We start from the raw sequence: 15,948 nt of genomic DNA, 5'->3' as shown, positions 1-15,948 counted from the left end.
CGAAGGAGGGAGGAGGAGCTCTATAAATAGAGTTTTCCTAACCTTATCCAGCGGTATCACGATTGCGATGAACCTCTCATCTTCATCGCGATCAAGGAGGAATCCTTGTTGCGACTGGAGAGGAGGAAGAAGACTCTAGCCAGAGTCTTCCTCCCTATTGTCTTTGGGTTGGGCCGGTCAAGTGGACCAGGCCCAGTCCATTGGGTTTCACGGTTACAGACAAAGGGTCACTATTAAGGCAGATAAATGATATCCTGTGAGAAAAAAATTAACATAGTTGCCTACAGATAAGATATTTATAAGCATGAATGGTGATGGAATTGTAATAAGGTAAATTCAGAAAACTGAGTGTCCACTTGTAAAATGCAGACTTTGAGATATATTCGGCACCTGCTTGTGACTTTCCAATGCACTATTGAGTCGATATGTCAGCCTGTTATGTACAAATATAAAATACTTAGGGCCCATTCTTTAGAGGGTAAAAAACTTATCTAGAAATTTATATTTTCCTGAGTAAATATCTGCCATACAACATTTAGACAGAAAAATAATTTACCCATATTTTTTTATGTATTGAAAAATGACTTCTGAATCTATTACCTATGTTTTTTTGTATTACAACTTTTCCGGATAAGTTAAGATTTTTCCATATTTTTCATAATATCCTTTATCATATAAACACTATTATATATAATAATGATATAGTATATTATATATAATATAATATGTAATAATTAATAATATTATATAATATAGTATAATATAATATAGATATAATATAATATAATGTATTAATATAGGAATACGAGTATTTTAGGACCAAACTAAAAAAAGTTTATTTTCCAATTGGTGGGAAAATAACTTTGGATAAGACTTTCCCCCATGAATAGGGAAATGCTATTTATAAGAATAACTTACCTATTTAAAGAAGCGTAAAAATATTAGTAAGTTGGTTAATGAAAAAGTTGACCAACTTTTGACGGTTGCGTATTGGATGGCGGGAGTAGGGGAGAGGCGGGCTTTATTATCAAAGGTCCGGATACCAGGATGATTGCAGTTGGTAGATACCAGATTTTTGTCATCTTAGTCCCGGGGTGCAGTTGAGGACAGCTTGGTCCGGCTTGAGCTATGCCCGATGCTTATTGCGAGCATTTGCTATTGTGCTAGAGGGCGACTCAGCGACAGTTATTCGCTGGATCCAATAGAGTGTAGATGGGATGCACGACAGCCACCCACTGCTCAGAGATATTTGGGCGAGGGTAAGTGGGAGAATGGCCTTTCAGACGAAGCATGTGTACCGCGAGGCCAAGAGGCAGCAAATTGGATAGCTTCTTTTATGGCTAACCATTCTAGAAAGACCCTTTGGCTGAAAGAGAGAATTTTCTGGTGCGCTCCGAAACTTGTCATCTTTTGACCTTTTTGGGTGTCATCTACTTCAGCAAAAAAAAATAAAAAAGGACCAACTATTTCATGATATTTGTCCACCAAAGAACAGGCCCTTAAGGTTATCAATACTCACCCTATCGAATGGATTATGAATGCCTAAGATATTGCCACCTTCACTGGCTTATGCTTATAAAATCCACTTTTTCAACTCCTTTTAACTGCTTCGTTCTCTTGTAGGAGCTATTCATGCGGAGATTTTTTCTAGCCGCGCGAAGAATGGTGAAATTCTTGGCCGCTTTGCCGTTTTAACAACACAGCATCACACCCATTGTGTTACAGCATCAAACACTGAATTTGCAGGATTTTTGTAAGGACCAATGAGAATCTGAGAACAGAACCGATTTCGTGCATTTGGATTTTTCTATGGTCCATTCTCTATTTATCAGCTAGGTAAGTCACCAATAGGAAGAGTAGACAAATTTTTGGAGTAAATAAAGATCTAGTGAAACAAAGTACATGGATATGCTAATATCTCCAAGAAATAGAAAAAACAAACATCCAGAACATTGCAGATCCTGATTCAACATTGCAGTCATATTAATATGAGCTGGTTGAGCATCCCACAAACTTTGACAAGCTTTATCAGTCATTAGGTTGGAATTCACATGTTTCTATAGAAGACATCATTTAGGAGAGCATATACTTGGACTGACCAATGCTTGTTCCGACAAAACAATGACATTCCATCCATAGGATATAGCTATATTACAACATAGAATTGGCAATTCTGCTTAACTTTACAAGTCTTACCAAACACCAAATAGGTATTGATTGATGAAGAATAATACAGAAGCATTCCAGTCAATGTGATACCACCATCATCAAGCTCCTACTGTCAATTTCCTTTTCTTTCAACACTGAATTTCCTACCCAGAGAGCAGAGGATGTCATGCAAATCGACGCAGTCTCTTCATTTGAGGTATACCAAGATCTACCATATCATTTTCCCTCAGCATTCATGAATCTTTGAGCAACATCTAAACTTAATTCTTCATACACCTGGAAAAGAATCAAATAATCTGATTAAACAACAGAGAGGGAAGAAGATAAACAATGAGTCCAACAAAAATACGATATTGTGACTCATACAAGTTTCTCATGAGCCTTTTGAAAGGCCTTGCAGAACTGCTCTGCCTTTGCTGGTCCCACCTGAAGGATTAAAAATATGTTCTCAATTATAGCACAATGAATAGATGTGTTCTATCACTTTTGCAGTGTCTACAATATATGAGAGAATAGCATAACGATAAAAATGGGGGAAAACTACAAATAGTTGGCATGCATGATATGTAAAGAATTCTTGTTCTTTGCTCAGCAGTCCTTTCAGCACTTGGAATTTGAAATTTGAATAAGGATTATACATTTGTATACGAATTCACTAAACTACCTCAGATATTATTACTTTGTTCACCACATGCACTAATATTATAGCTCAGCCAGGTTATGGACATGCAATGTCACCAATTACCATAACCATGATCTAAGGGTAGTGCTTTTGAGATAAAGGAACTAGTTTAATTTATCCTTACTAATAAAAAAATATACTTAGTTGCTTCTCTTATTGTGCTTTTGTAATTTATAAGTTATGATTCATAATAATTGGTTGACATAAAATATTTCAGAATTTAGTGGCATATCTTCTGCAAGCTGCTTCCCATAATGGAAATTATCATGAAAAAACTTCCATAGGAATACGTTACATGTTGAGACTTTTCTTGAAATTTCCATCAAAGGTGACTCATTTGATAAATTGGGAAAAGGTCCAGAAAGCAGCCACAGAAGATTAAAAATGGTCGTGAAGTGTAGAGATTGTGACAAGAATGCAGAGACCATCTTGACTCTTTAAGCCTTTTATTTTCTGCCTCATCAGCCATATATAATGCAAATGCCTGGAGTTGCGCACAAGAAGCCGGATACTTGAAGGCTAAAATAGAGAAGTTGCGGGTCTGTGCTTTATGAAACAAAAGCAAAAGGAAAACCTTTTGGTACACTCCCATATTTGTTTCTCCCAGTTTTTCTTAAAAGGGCATGCATAGCACATAAAAGATATTAGTGAACTTAACACATACCAATATTATGCCCTCAATTTTTCTGAAAGGTGTATCTAGAGCACCAGAAGTCCTTGCATGCTTCAAGCAGATGAATGTAAGGTCAAAAATTGTTAATTATATTTGTATAGTAGTTTAACCAAAGGGACACAATGGAAAGGCTGTTCCATTGTGACCTGAGCGTCATAGGTTTAAAATACGGAAATAGCCTCTCCGCATGTAGGGATAAGGCTACATACATCTGAGCCTCCTGAAACCTCATAGTGAGGGGAGCCTCGTGCACTAGATGCCCTTTTCTTATAGTAGTTGTAACCAGTGACACTATGGTTAATCCAATTTGGAGGGCCATACTAATGGTTCAATGTCCTCTCTAAGGAATGTCGTAAGATAACAAGTTGCTTGAAATGGTTGATTCGGTAGGTTAAGTAATAAGTGGTCATTTTGCATAAGGATGAAGTCATTGAACAGTAAGACGACAGAAATCTCGAAATGGCATTTAACTAGTTTTCTCTTTCTAATGTGAAGAGCAAATACATGTCCAGATTGGACAAATATTAACATTTCATCAGCTCCATTGAGAAGTTAAGACAAGCATATGCAATAGTGCATGCTCATGTGCACACATGTAATCACCATTGTGTTTTCTTATGTTAGAATTCTAAAGGTTTAAGTAGGTTTGTATAACTGCACTTAAATAGCGGAAGTCGAGACCATTAGTTTAGTTTATCCAATGACCTTTCGAAGTGTCACATTAGATGGCTGCCTATATTAAGAACTAAAGATTATACAAGCTTTTTTACTACAGTATCATAGGTAAAAGGAACAGCCTCCTAAGGAAAGAGAGCAAATAGCCATGCAATTTGTCCATTGCTTAGTCTAGAAAGAAGTGAAAAGTCTTAGTAGGATTTCACGAGAGGCTTGGACCAAGCATTGATGATTAATAGTACCAGAATCTCTTGGGTTACTTATCTAATGTGTTCCTAGCAAGGTTCAAATTCTTGGTGCGGACCCAATACTAGTACCATCTTGGTATAATGTCCGTACGCCTGGTACGTGGTCAATTTAGTATACTGATACTCGATACCCCACCCCACATGTATCATGTATAAATTCGATACCCTTACGGTACGGTATATGCCTAATACGATATGTACAGATTGGTGTGGCATACCATGGCTATGATGCTATTGTAAACATGTGGTCTGTATGACAGTGTCTGTGGCTCTTGCTAAGCTTGTTTTCTTCTACCATTTCTTTTTCCACCAACTACCACCTTGACATCCATAGTCTACGGGTAGCTGGTAAAGGTACTCAGTTTATTAGCTAGGTGCCTAGGACAGGTCTGTTATCCCATTTCACTAAACAAATTTCAGTTACTAACACTTCGTAGTTTGTAGGCTTGCATACCATGCCATGCCTGTCATAGTGAGGCCTGCAAAGCACCAATACTGTTATCAGACACATAACTCTCAAAACAAAATCCAAGCATCAACCACAAAGATAACAGTAAGTTTTATGTTAAGGCAGTAAGTTTGAAGGCTCAAGAAGGAATGATCCCCCATTAAACACAGTGAGAACTAAAATATAAATGAGGGTGATATTATCTTCTGCTTGACCTAACACTCCGAATGAGCACAAGGATGAAAGAAATGAAAATCGGCCATGAAACGTGGCTAAAGAAAGATTATTTCTCGCTAACTCCAAAATTAGAATATTTCCTAAGAAACTTGTCATAAGGATGTCTCTCCACAATTTGAAATATACCTCTCGTCTTTCTGCCTATCGCTTATAACCTCAACGGTATTATGTCAGCACATGTATCAGCTCCTTAACATAATAGAAGGAATGTGAAATGTTAAGGCAATGATGCCATCACACAAACAATGAGGGTCAACTTCAACTAGATAGCAATTTAAGGTATGAGCAGAAATATGGTTTTCTCATTTTCTTCTTTTGCTAAACTTTTGTTTTGTTGTAAAATAGAGGTCTCCTCCGATCTAATCCATGCAACACCACTTTCAGCTACTTCTAAACATGGAACTATATATGACAAGGTGACTTTTGAAGGATCTTGTTGTTTTATGTTTTTATTAGGAAATAAACTTCAATTTGACCATTCTTTTCCTTAGTAAATTTAATGATCCTTTCTTATAAAGGAGATTATTTCTCATCTTGGGCCATAAAATTGCATAAAATTGGTTCCAATTTTCTATATAAATTGTATTGGGTGGGATCTGGTTTCAGCACAATCTAAAACATCATATTCAATGGGTTAAAAACTTGAATCCGGCCTGCTCCATTCTGATATTGGTTGGTTTGCTCAGTTTTAAGATTTATACTACTGATCAATTAGGTTTTTAAATGTTAACTTGGTCAGAGAATTTCAAACCTAAGCCAAATCTTGATTTGGTTAGTTGACTCGAGACACCTTCTACAACCAATGTTGCAATAGTTAACCACACAACCTAACGCTAAGAAACTATTGAAGTTACCATTTAATAGGGCTGTCAAACAAGTGGGTCTGTTTGTGTTCCAGTGCATGTTCAGCTCGAAATTTGGCTTGAGTTCAGCTTTCTTGGTTAGCAAGAAAGTTGAGCTAGAGCTAGAGCTAGACTAAGCTCACCTCAAGCTCAGCTTGATTTAGCACGAAAGATGAATATATATGTAATTTATATATCTATATCATTTTAACTATCATTACAAATTGAAACTATTGTTTTGGAAGACCTCAAGCTCTCACTAGGTCTCTTAGAAGAGTTGTTTATGAACAATTTGAGTTTAGCTCGAAATTAAATGAGCTAACTCAAGCTTGTCCTAGTTGTAAAATGAGCCGAGCTTGAGGTAGCCTTGGCTCCCTTGTGCTCAGCTCATTTACATCCTAGCATTTAATACAATTCTGTTCTTTACTTTGGGGAAGGTAGAAGATCTTAGGGGGAAATAAAATATTGTATTAATTTTACTGAATCGAATTTCTCATATAACCAAAATTCAATCTACATTTAAAATGGATCCATCTTTAGTACAAGCATTAACCAAATGACTTTGTTTGACACTGGGCTGGGTTATTCTTGTGTTGTCTCTAGATCTGAATTCAATCAATCCTAGGGACGCATTCTTGGGGGGTTGAGGGGGTAACAACAATATCAAGTATTTAAGAAGTTATTCAATACCAACCAATAACAATAAAACCTATTTGTAGAATTTTATTTAGTGCATTATTCTTCTCATAGTTCTTTGGAAGTATAGATGGTAGATGAATAATTTTAATAGATTTAACATGATTAATTAGGCAATGACATACACTACAATTGACGAAACTCTATTTTTTCATAACGATAACCATCTAGCCCTTTTTCCTGACTATTTGGGGTTGGCTTTATGGATCCTCATTGATAATTACATATTTAACTAATAAAGAAAATTATCTTCTGACCCTGTGGCATTGTATAATTGCATAAATACATAGACGAATAAATATAATATTATATTGATACAATTAAGTAAATGGACAAAAGAGTTACCTTTGAATCATAGAAAATGAGAGAAGGGTTTAGAAGGACCAAGAATTGGATATAGCTATCTTTAGAGTTTATTTGATAAATACTCTTCTTTATGTACTTTTACTCTCCCTCTCCTAGACATAAGGTAAGAGAGTGATAACATGAAGGATGTACATACCCAAAGAAAACCGTTACAATAAAAATGTACCAAACAAGACTGTTATAATGAAGTTCATATCACATATTTTTTCTCAAAAATAGCTTGTATCATATATGGTAAGTACATAATGAAAAGACTTCTATATGGTGTCCGAGCGAGCGTGAGATTGAATAATGGAAGTGGAAGTTTTAAATCTAAATTGGGACTGGAGAGGAAGGATGAGATTTCCTTTTACTTTATCTGGATTAGCTGAGAGCAGTTGCCAAAATAAGGTTTGGTGTACAAATATCTGCGGCCAATATTTTAGGAGGGGCCTAACAATACGAGAGTGAAATCAGGGGGATGGCAATCCACAATTAGGATACTAAACTCCAATGCCCCAAGCACAAAAATAGCAACTTAGCATGCTAATCTAAGAGAGAAACATGTCAATACATATAGGATTTAGGATATGTTTGGTTGGGAGGAGTTGGACTCTAGAATGGGAATGGGAATGGGAATGGGAATGACTGACTCCCATTCCAACCGTTTGGTTTGGGAGAGAGCGGGTGGTTCATTCCCATTCCAATTCCAAGAGGGAATGGGAATGCCCCAATTCCTCCAAAATCAATCCCTACTCTCTTCTAGTATTCAAAAATTCCATTCCAATTTCGATTAAGATTCTAGTTACGAACCAAATGCATCGGAGGAAATGGCCTTTCCGATTCTAATTATGATTCCGTTCGCAAACCAAATGCACCCTTAATGGATCTCGGTGTGTGCGCACTCCCCAAGCCCCCTGCCCCCCAACATCTGCACTTCCGTGACCCCCCCACCGCCCGATCCACCCTGGTCAATCCAATTCACTTTAGCCCCATCCAAACCAATGGCATAACCCTTGAATGAGTAACCAACACATGTTCTCTAGGTTCCACAATCTTGCCCAAAGACCTAAAAAAGGAACAAATATTAGGCCAAGGGTCTAGTTGGTTGCAGGTAAATGGGGTTTTGCTTGCAGTTGGGAATTGAGACTAAATGTTGCCATAATTACACTATTACAGTAATTGATACTATAACTAGGCCAAGGGTCTAGTTGGCTGCATCTTTAAATAGTTAAAGAAAATGTGGTTATGATGTAAATAGCTGGTTGTAACTAGCTTACAGACAACCCATATGATGTAAATCTGTTGTCGTTGTTGCAACGACATTTTCTGCCGACAAATTACTGAAATGAACTCATAGCAAACCAAATATAAGAATCTTACTACTTGCTGTAACTGGCACAACTGTATGCCAGATAATTGTAACCAAAAAAGCTTTCAGAGTCAGTCATATGGGATTCTAAGAACTTGTTATATCGTACCTCCATAATGTCAACCCATATAAATGGGATAAGACTTTTGGGTTTAGTTCCATTCAGACAGTGGTTGGTAGTTGTTTCACACTGGTGCATGGAAGAACGAGTTGACTTATCTAGGCATGAGGTATAATGAGCTTGATTTTTCTGAACTTGCAATGCAAGCCCTCGCAAACATTATCGGTGCACTATAGTCTAAAATATTGTGTATATTGTTTGTTGACTTGCAGCATGATAGAGACCACTCATCACAGGCCATGAAAAGATACGTATCAATTGTGCATGAGTCGACACCTCTCCATAACAATAGATTTCCGACCAGTATGCACAAGAATATAGAGTGATATCTTGAGACTACAGATTTGAGTTATCCACAAACTTTTTGAATGACATTTGCAAAATATATTTAACATAGAACTCTTTAATACCAATTGTTGACTTGAGTTTTTGATATATAGTATGGTAGCAGCATTTTCAGTAATATGTATTAGATACAACAAGACAATATAAAAGGATATGTAGTGCCATTATATGCTTATTTCAATCAGATAAGATTACTTACACATCTTCATAAGCCACTAAAACATTTTAGATATTTCTATGCTAGCTAACTATAAACCCATGCTGAAACCAAAAAACACGAGCATGATGGATGACTTTCCAGCTTTAATGGCACAATTTTCAGATTCAAACTATAAAACAATCCCAAGCTTTCTTCAATTCTCAAACTCCTTGCTTTTAAACAGACATATGGCATTTACATGCTAGGAGCACAATCCAGCATGATGGAAAATCCCCCTCCCCCCTTAAGTCACTCCTTGGCACTTTGCCGTCTGACCATCTCCATTCCCCTATTTACCTTTGCCATCATCCTAGACCCCATCTTTTGTGGTTGTGAACCAGTGGCTACTACTTGTTCCCACCTTATATTGTACAATATTCTACTGATCACATAGTTTACGTAAGTGCAGCCACTTGGGTTTATAAAGTAAGTCTTGCAAGTCAGCTAGCAAACAGGGGAATTGAGATACAGCTGGTGGTTGGTTACTTAATATGCAGTTCATCAGGCTTGCATAAATTATTAGTGGCTTTTCCTCCCTCTTTTTTGATGCCTAAAATCTAATTTCTCCAATGCTTTCTCCTAGATGGAGCTTGAATTAAAAATAATGGTTTTCACAAATTTCAGTGCTGATGTCGGTTCAATGTCTAAACCATTGCAATTTGTCACCTCCGATCATGAACTCCTTCATATGAGTTGGGGACTAAGTAAATATCCTAAACAAATCTTAGAAATCATGAGAGCTACTATACCTTTAAAATATATTTCACTATTTGGAATCCCATTTAATTTTTGGATTGTTATTAATTCTGCACTCATTACCAGAAAATGTATGAAATGCATATACAACAGTAGCCTATCAAAACCAAATTTTTTTAAAGATTCCTCAGACTTAGAATACCCATACTTGTCTTTATTTATACCCCATCATATAGCCCGCTTGTCCAAGAAATAAGGTATAGCATTTTGATTTGCATAGGATTCTAAAATTTGCTGATCTATCCAACTTTCCTCCAAAAATCAAAATTACATCCAGTTTAAAAAGAAGAAGAAATGCTTGTTGTGGTGAGTACAATCTTAATTTGCTATATCAAGTATTGTAATCAAAGTTAAAACATTATAAATGAGAGTATAATTAGTTAGTAAGCTTTAGTAAGATGAATAGGAAACATGAGAAAAAGAGAGAAAAATAGAGTACAAGAGGATGAAACAGTAGAACAAGAATAAAGAGAGGAAAGAAAGGAAGATAGACAGTTTAACCTCTTTAAAATTGAAGAATGTATTGTAGCTTTCAAATTGGAAACTAACTTCACATTTTAATTCAATCAAGTTTTATTTTTCACCCAGCAAGTAAAAATGAAAAGACAAGCCTTTTATGCAAGGTGATAAAAATTTGGATAAACCAAGCTGATGTGACTTGATGTTTCATGTTCCCGGAATAATACAAAACATGAATGGATTTAAAGGCCAGTGGGGGTAACGTGAGGGTGTTCTGATAAATCTCAAAATTATAAAGGCCAAGACATGGACAGCTAGCTTCTCAAGGTCCAAGCGCAAGTTGCATTCCTGATGTTGCTTAAATAGCACTAAATATGAGACCAAGATCAAGTCATCAAGGATTGATTTATTTTCTCGAACATGGTAAAATTATGCCGATATGAGTGGCACATTACTCCACTACATGCTTGTTTCTGTGACTTAATCTTTTTCCAGTTAGAAGGTTAACACATCTTGTTTACCTGAAGCAAGATTGTGATGTAAAATCAATGCAGAAGATTCAAGACAGGGCCTAAAATTTTAGTTCAGCCTGCTGCAGTGAGCCTTTAAATGCAGGCTTCATCCAAAAGACTTGCCAAGTTCATGTACAGCCCTATGAGATATTTGACCAGTTCATACTAATGATATCACCATCCTTCATGTTTTTTGAGTTTCACATGTTTTTAGGCAGGGCAATAAGAGTGCCGACCGGGTAGCTGAGATGGGTCTCTGGAGCCCACAAAGGGAAACTATCCCAGTGGTTTAACCGCGTAGGCATTTTTGATACTATGGATGTGGTTGTCTCCAGCTATTGTAGTTTGTGCAGATTGCCTCTCGTACATCAAGAAAGAAAAAAAAGAAGGGGGGGGTGCTGGGAGGTGGGGGTTGTTATTTAATGGTGCATGACGTGACACATCTATAAGCATACATGACATGTTTTCTAGTTTTCATGTATTTAATAGCAATAAACACAAAAGCATATCAAGATGGTAGTTTAGATGTCAAGAGCATGTCACTAAAAATGCATGCATCTTGACCAAAACAGTGCCTTCAGAAATAGAGAACTGCTACAATGACAAATTGCACAACATACCTTTCTTTCAGCAGCCAACCTCAGTTTTTGCCAAAAAGTATCTGTCAGGATGCAAAATTAACCATCAATAATCCTCCTACCAGCATAAATTCAGTACACCAGTGTAACTGCTATGTGCAACTTATTCAATATAAGTTCATGCCCCCATGACATCTCAACATTTTGGATAATGTAAGCCATACGAGTAATTACTAGAAAGTCACTAATATGCTTGAGAAGATGGATTACGTTTTGGAAGATGTGTAGCTCCAAGTCATCAATGAAAACCCAAAATGTACAAGAAAAGTTAAACCTGGATGCAATCATCTGCAGGCTGCAGCAGGCATTAGTAACAGAATCAAGGCAACATGAGAGTGCCTTGACACTCCAATTTCTTGCATTTAAACCATTATAAGACTCCTCCAAAGAGCTTTTATACTTCAACTACCATATCATGGTGACAACTATGTAATTGTTTTCTCATATACATAGAAAATATGATAAAAGAATGAAATAGGAAACATAATACTGATCAGCACTGATGCATGCATTTACTTCAGTTGAACTTCTGGATGAGAAGGACAAGGGGATTATAATGTCTAAATAGTCTCAAGCATTTAAGATGCATTAATATAAAAGGAAAAAGAACCATTTTACAACAAATATATATGTGCTACTACTTCCCTTCCTATGGATTTTATGTTATCTGATGATGATGATGATGATGATGGGGGCATAATACAAAAGAAAATGGAATAGAGTAATAAAAGCTGAGTAGGGGGAGAGGCAAGAAAAGGGCAAGGGTAGTATAATAGGAATACAAAGAGAGAGAAAGGAACAAAAAGAAATTTTGGAGTGGGAAGGATGAATGTGGTTTATTATAAGTGTGTATGAGACTAGAGGTTGTGAATGATTATTGCAAGCAAAGAGGTGAGGGATGATAGACAGATGGCAGCATCATAGGAGGCGAGATAACATGATAAAGCACAAGGGCGACTGATGTTCATTAGTCAATTTCTTATGATTACTGTTCTAGCAATATTTGATTAACTATAAATATTTTAATTGTGTCATCATGATATGCAACAATTTTACATTCAGAAAGTGGTTTAGACTTTGTAAACCTGTACAAAAGGAACATGTTAAAAGGTGGTTATGCAGAAGCACTAAAGGAAGATCAATGCTGGAATAGTTAGAAACAAGCTCTTAAGATTATCACATAATTGAACAACATATCACCTAGTGTTAAGTAACAAGTTAAAAGTGAATGCATGTTATAAACATTACTATACCTTCATTATCAGTTCCTTCTGAAACATCTTTCTCATCCATCTCATTCCTGGCATTTTTCCAGTCTGCTACCTGTTGTGACAAGTTAATTTTTGATTTCATGGTTAGCAATCAGTAATACGAATCCAAAAAAAAAACAGGAATGCAGACATTCACTATACCTCATCCTGTGGTGAATGCGAATTAGATCCTCTTGATGGTTCAGAGTCAGCCTGGCATATGAATGAAAAGCATGTGTTGATTAATGAGATAAAGAAAAAGCAGGGAACCAAAGAAGTTGCATTTCACGAAAAAGAAATAAAAAAACAAATAATATCAACATGTATTAGCTAATGAAGTTGGAGAGAGCCATCCCCCTCTTACTGTCTCAGCTAAATATTCTCATTCACATTAGATTCTGGTATTAATGGAAATAAGTGCACATCAAATTTTTCATCCCTTTAATATTACGAATAGATATAACTTTGTTAATACTGTCTTACAAGAAATTAAGGAGAATCATGCATGTCCATATGATCTTATCTAACATTCTCAATCACATAAAACCATGGTATTAAGGAAAATAAATCTTTATAACCACAAAATTCCACGCTTCCATTTATCTAACACTCCAACCACACGATCACCTTTGTGGTTCCTACAAAGCCCTCGTCCCCTTTATGGATACCGAAAAGACCCAAGACATTTTCATCCACATTTAATAATATAATATAATGTCTAGAGTCTAGACGAATTACTAATCGCTTCAATCAGTGCAACGTCACAATAAAAGCACCTTATATCTAGATCCTTATGATAAACGGTACCAAATATAAGTTAGAAAATGCTAGTGAAATCTTAGCTGCTTCTAGAGTTGAATCTGAATTTATGTTTGAAGAATTGACACAAGTATGTAGAATTTTTTTTTGCTGATCATATCTCTCCTAAAACCTAGTCTGAAGTTTCCATTAGCAAAAACGACATTAATAATTTGTACATTTTCTGCTAAAAAAAAGTTGATGTGCTAACTACACGTACACAATGATCCAAAATACCGACCAATCAACTAACCAGACCACAAACACACGCGTCATATTCAAGGCAGAAGAAATATCAAGGAAAAATTTCAACATACCCAAATAGTAGTTGTGTTGGATATTTGGATATCAGCATAATTATTAAGCTGACAAATGAATAAAACATATTATAACCAAATCAAATGAACGGTAAAATCTGAAGACCATGATTTTATCTATTTTTAAGAGAAGAAGAAACTACCAATATCCAAGCTCCGGACACATCTACCAAACTAACATACAAAGGGTAAGTTAAAATAGAAAAGAGATGGTAGAACCTGAAATTTGGGGAATTTTATCTATAAACAGAAATCAGAAGCATGACGAAATTTTTCTACAAAACCGAAATTGGAGAAGCAACTACTATTAAAAAGAGTAAAAAGGATAGAAGGGGTGATTTGAGAGAAAACGACCCGAAGTAATGGAATGAGAGAATAGATGAGATTACGCAGTAATTTCGAGGCCGGACGACGGGGAAGAGGTCAAGGAGGCGCCGGAACTCGCGCTCGTCCATCGTTCCGCCCGTCCAGCCGTCGGCTGCCGAGGACCAGAACTTCGCAGGGTTGAGAGCTTCGGATTAGGAAAAAAAAGGTGCGATGCGATGGGAGCGAATAGGCTATGGCGTTGTGTATCCCAGGGCTAGGGAATATTGTAGACCTGGAGCGGAGCGGAAGCCCACGTTCCGAACCGGACAGGGTGCAAAAATGAAAATTAAAATGAAAATAAGAAACGTGACAAACAGGTCAGGGTGAAAAATTAAAAATAACGCCACTAAAATGATAGCCCAGTTGGAACGGAGCGTTTGCTTCTAATCAAATGGTTCCAAATTCGAAATACGTGGGCGTCGATTAAATTCGGAGACCGAATGCCCCACGCCTGGACATGGGGTCTAGAAGCACTATTGGTCGGCTGGTAGCCTTGGTGGTGCCAGGTATGACGTACTCACACGGAGGATAACCGTGCCGGAGCCTAGAGGGATAACAAGCCGGGTCCACGGATGGAAAGGGTATGAGTAAAACCGGCCGGGGTGCCCAACACACGGTCATTTCTGTCCGCATCGAACATTCTTCTGACGGAATGGGGGCCCAGTGGGGGCTGCTACGCGGAGGTGGGCTTGTCCCTTCCTCCCCCTTCCCCTTTTGTCAAGAAAAAAAAAGAAAAAAATTGAAAATAACGTAAGAATAGAGACCCATGGATATGCCAAGAATCCGAGTCAAGCAAATTGTAAATTTTTTAAAAAAAAACTTTTCTAGTCTTGCTGCAGTCAAAGTCCTTATTAGATTAAAAGTTTGGAGATCAAGTTTTTTTAAAATAAAATTATGATAGGTTTATAAAAAAATGAAATAAAATAAAAGAATAATGGCGTATCTTCTATTCCTTCTCCCACCAAAGTATCTTATTTTGAAAAAAAAATTTACAAAAAAAAAATCAAAAATAAATAATTAAAGATAAATTAAAAAAATTACAATATAGAGAAGTGATATCAATAGTATAATAAGTGATATCAAACCTTCCACCATTTTTTCCATCAAAATAGTATGATACTAATATAATGTAAGTACTAACTATACATACTGAAATTGACCGGTAGCTTAAAAATAAAAAAATTGTCAATATCTATCGACATATAGTACCATCTACACTTGTCAATATAGTCAATACAATATTGTCATTATTCATCTATATGGATTTGTGTCTACCAGTATACAAGGTCTTGATATCTCGGTATCTATATAGGTGCAGATTTTACATTGGAACATTATAGTGTCGGTTATACCATCCTATTTCGAACTTCAAAATCCAATGTATATGTGCGGCCTAGCTTTATTGGGCCGACCTGTTGGGCCAGCCTAGTGTCTGAATGCGGCCCAACGGCCCATCCGAACCAGAACCAGGGCAGATCCCTAATTGAACACGGCAGAGGAGGACAAGTCCTCCTCAAACTCTACCGCCCCTAGTCTTTGGTCTATTTAAGCTTCTCTCCATCCGCTCCATGCCCCACTGGAGAACTGGCCTCGATCGAAGTTCACCGCTGGTGTCTTCCTCGATTTTTCTCTCCAAGCATCAATCGCCTTCGAACAATCGCCATGCCAATCACCACCAAGAGAATCAATAAGGAACCTGCCACGACCAAGCTACCTCCCTCGTCCTGCCAGACCTTTTGAAACCTAGATTCCGGTCGGTGATCTTTGAAATTTAGCCAAGAAGGGCAATGCCCTGTTTTC

At 36.9% G+C, this 15,948-nt stretch overlaps 1 protein-coding gene across 1 annotated transcript; it reads right to left on the bottom strand.

Moving 5' to 3' along the window:
* Positions 1-1,962: 1,962 nt before the first annotated feature.
* LOC103713277 (octanoyltransferase) lies at positions 1,963-14,366 on the bottom strand. The gene is made up of 6 exons (XM_008800147.6): positions 14,172-14,366; positions 12,830-12,880; positions 12,671-12,740; positions 11,400-11,440; positions 2,536-2,595; positions 1,963-2,445 (listed from the first exon to the last, which is right to left on the bottom strand). The coding sequence occupies exons 1-6, from the start codon at positions 14,235-14,237 to the stop codon at positions 2,386-2,388; spliced, it is 348 nt and encodes a 115-aa protein (XP_008798369.1). The 5' UTR covers positions 14,238-14,366; the 3' UTR covers positions 1,963-2,385.
* Between the last annotated feature and the right edge of the window lie 1,582 nt (positions 14,367-15,948).

This window comes from Phoenix dactylifera, chromosome 2 (genome assembly GCF_051530095.1).
Source record: "Phoenix dactylifera cultivar Ajwa chromosome 2, Ajwa_hap1_PhDact_Kaust_v1.1, whole genome shotgun sequence".
Classification (NCBI taxonomy): domain Eukaryota; kingdom Viridiplantae; phylum Streptophyta; class Magnoliopsida; order Arecales; family Arecaceae; genus Phoenix; species Phoenix dactylifera.
This window is presented reverse-complemented; position numbering and strand designations above follow the sequence as displayed.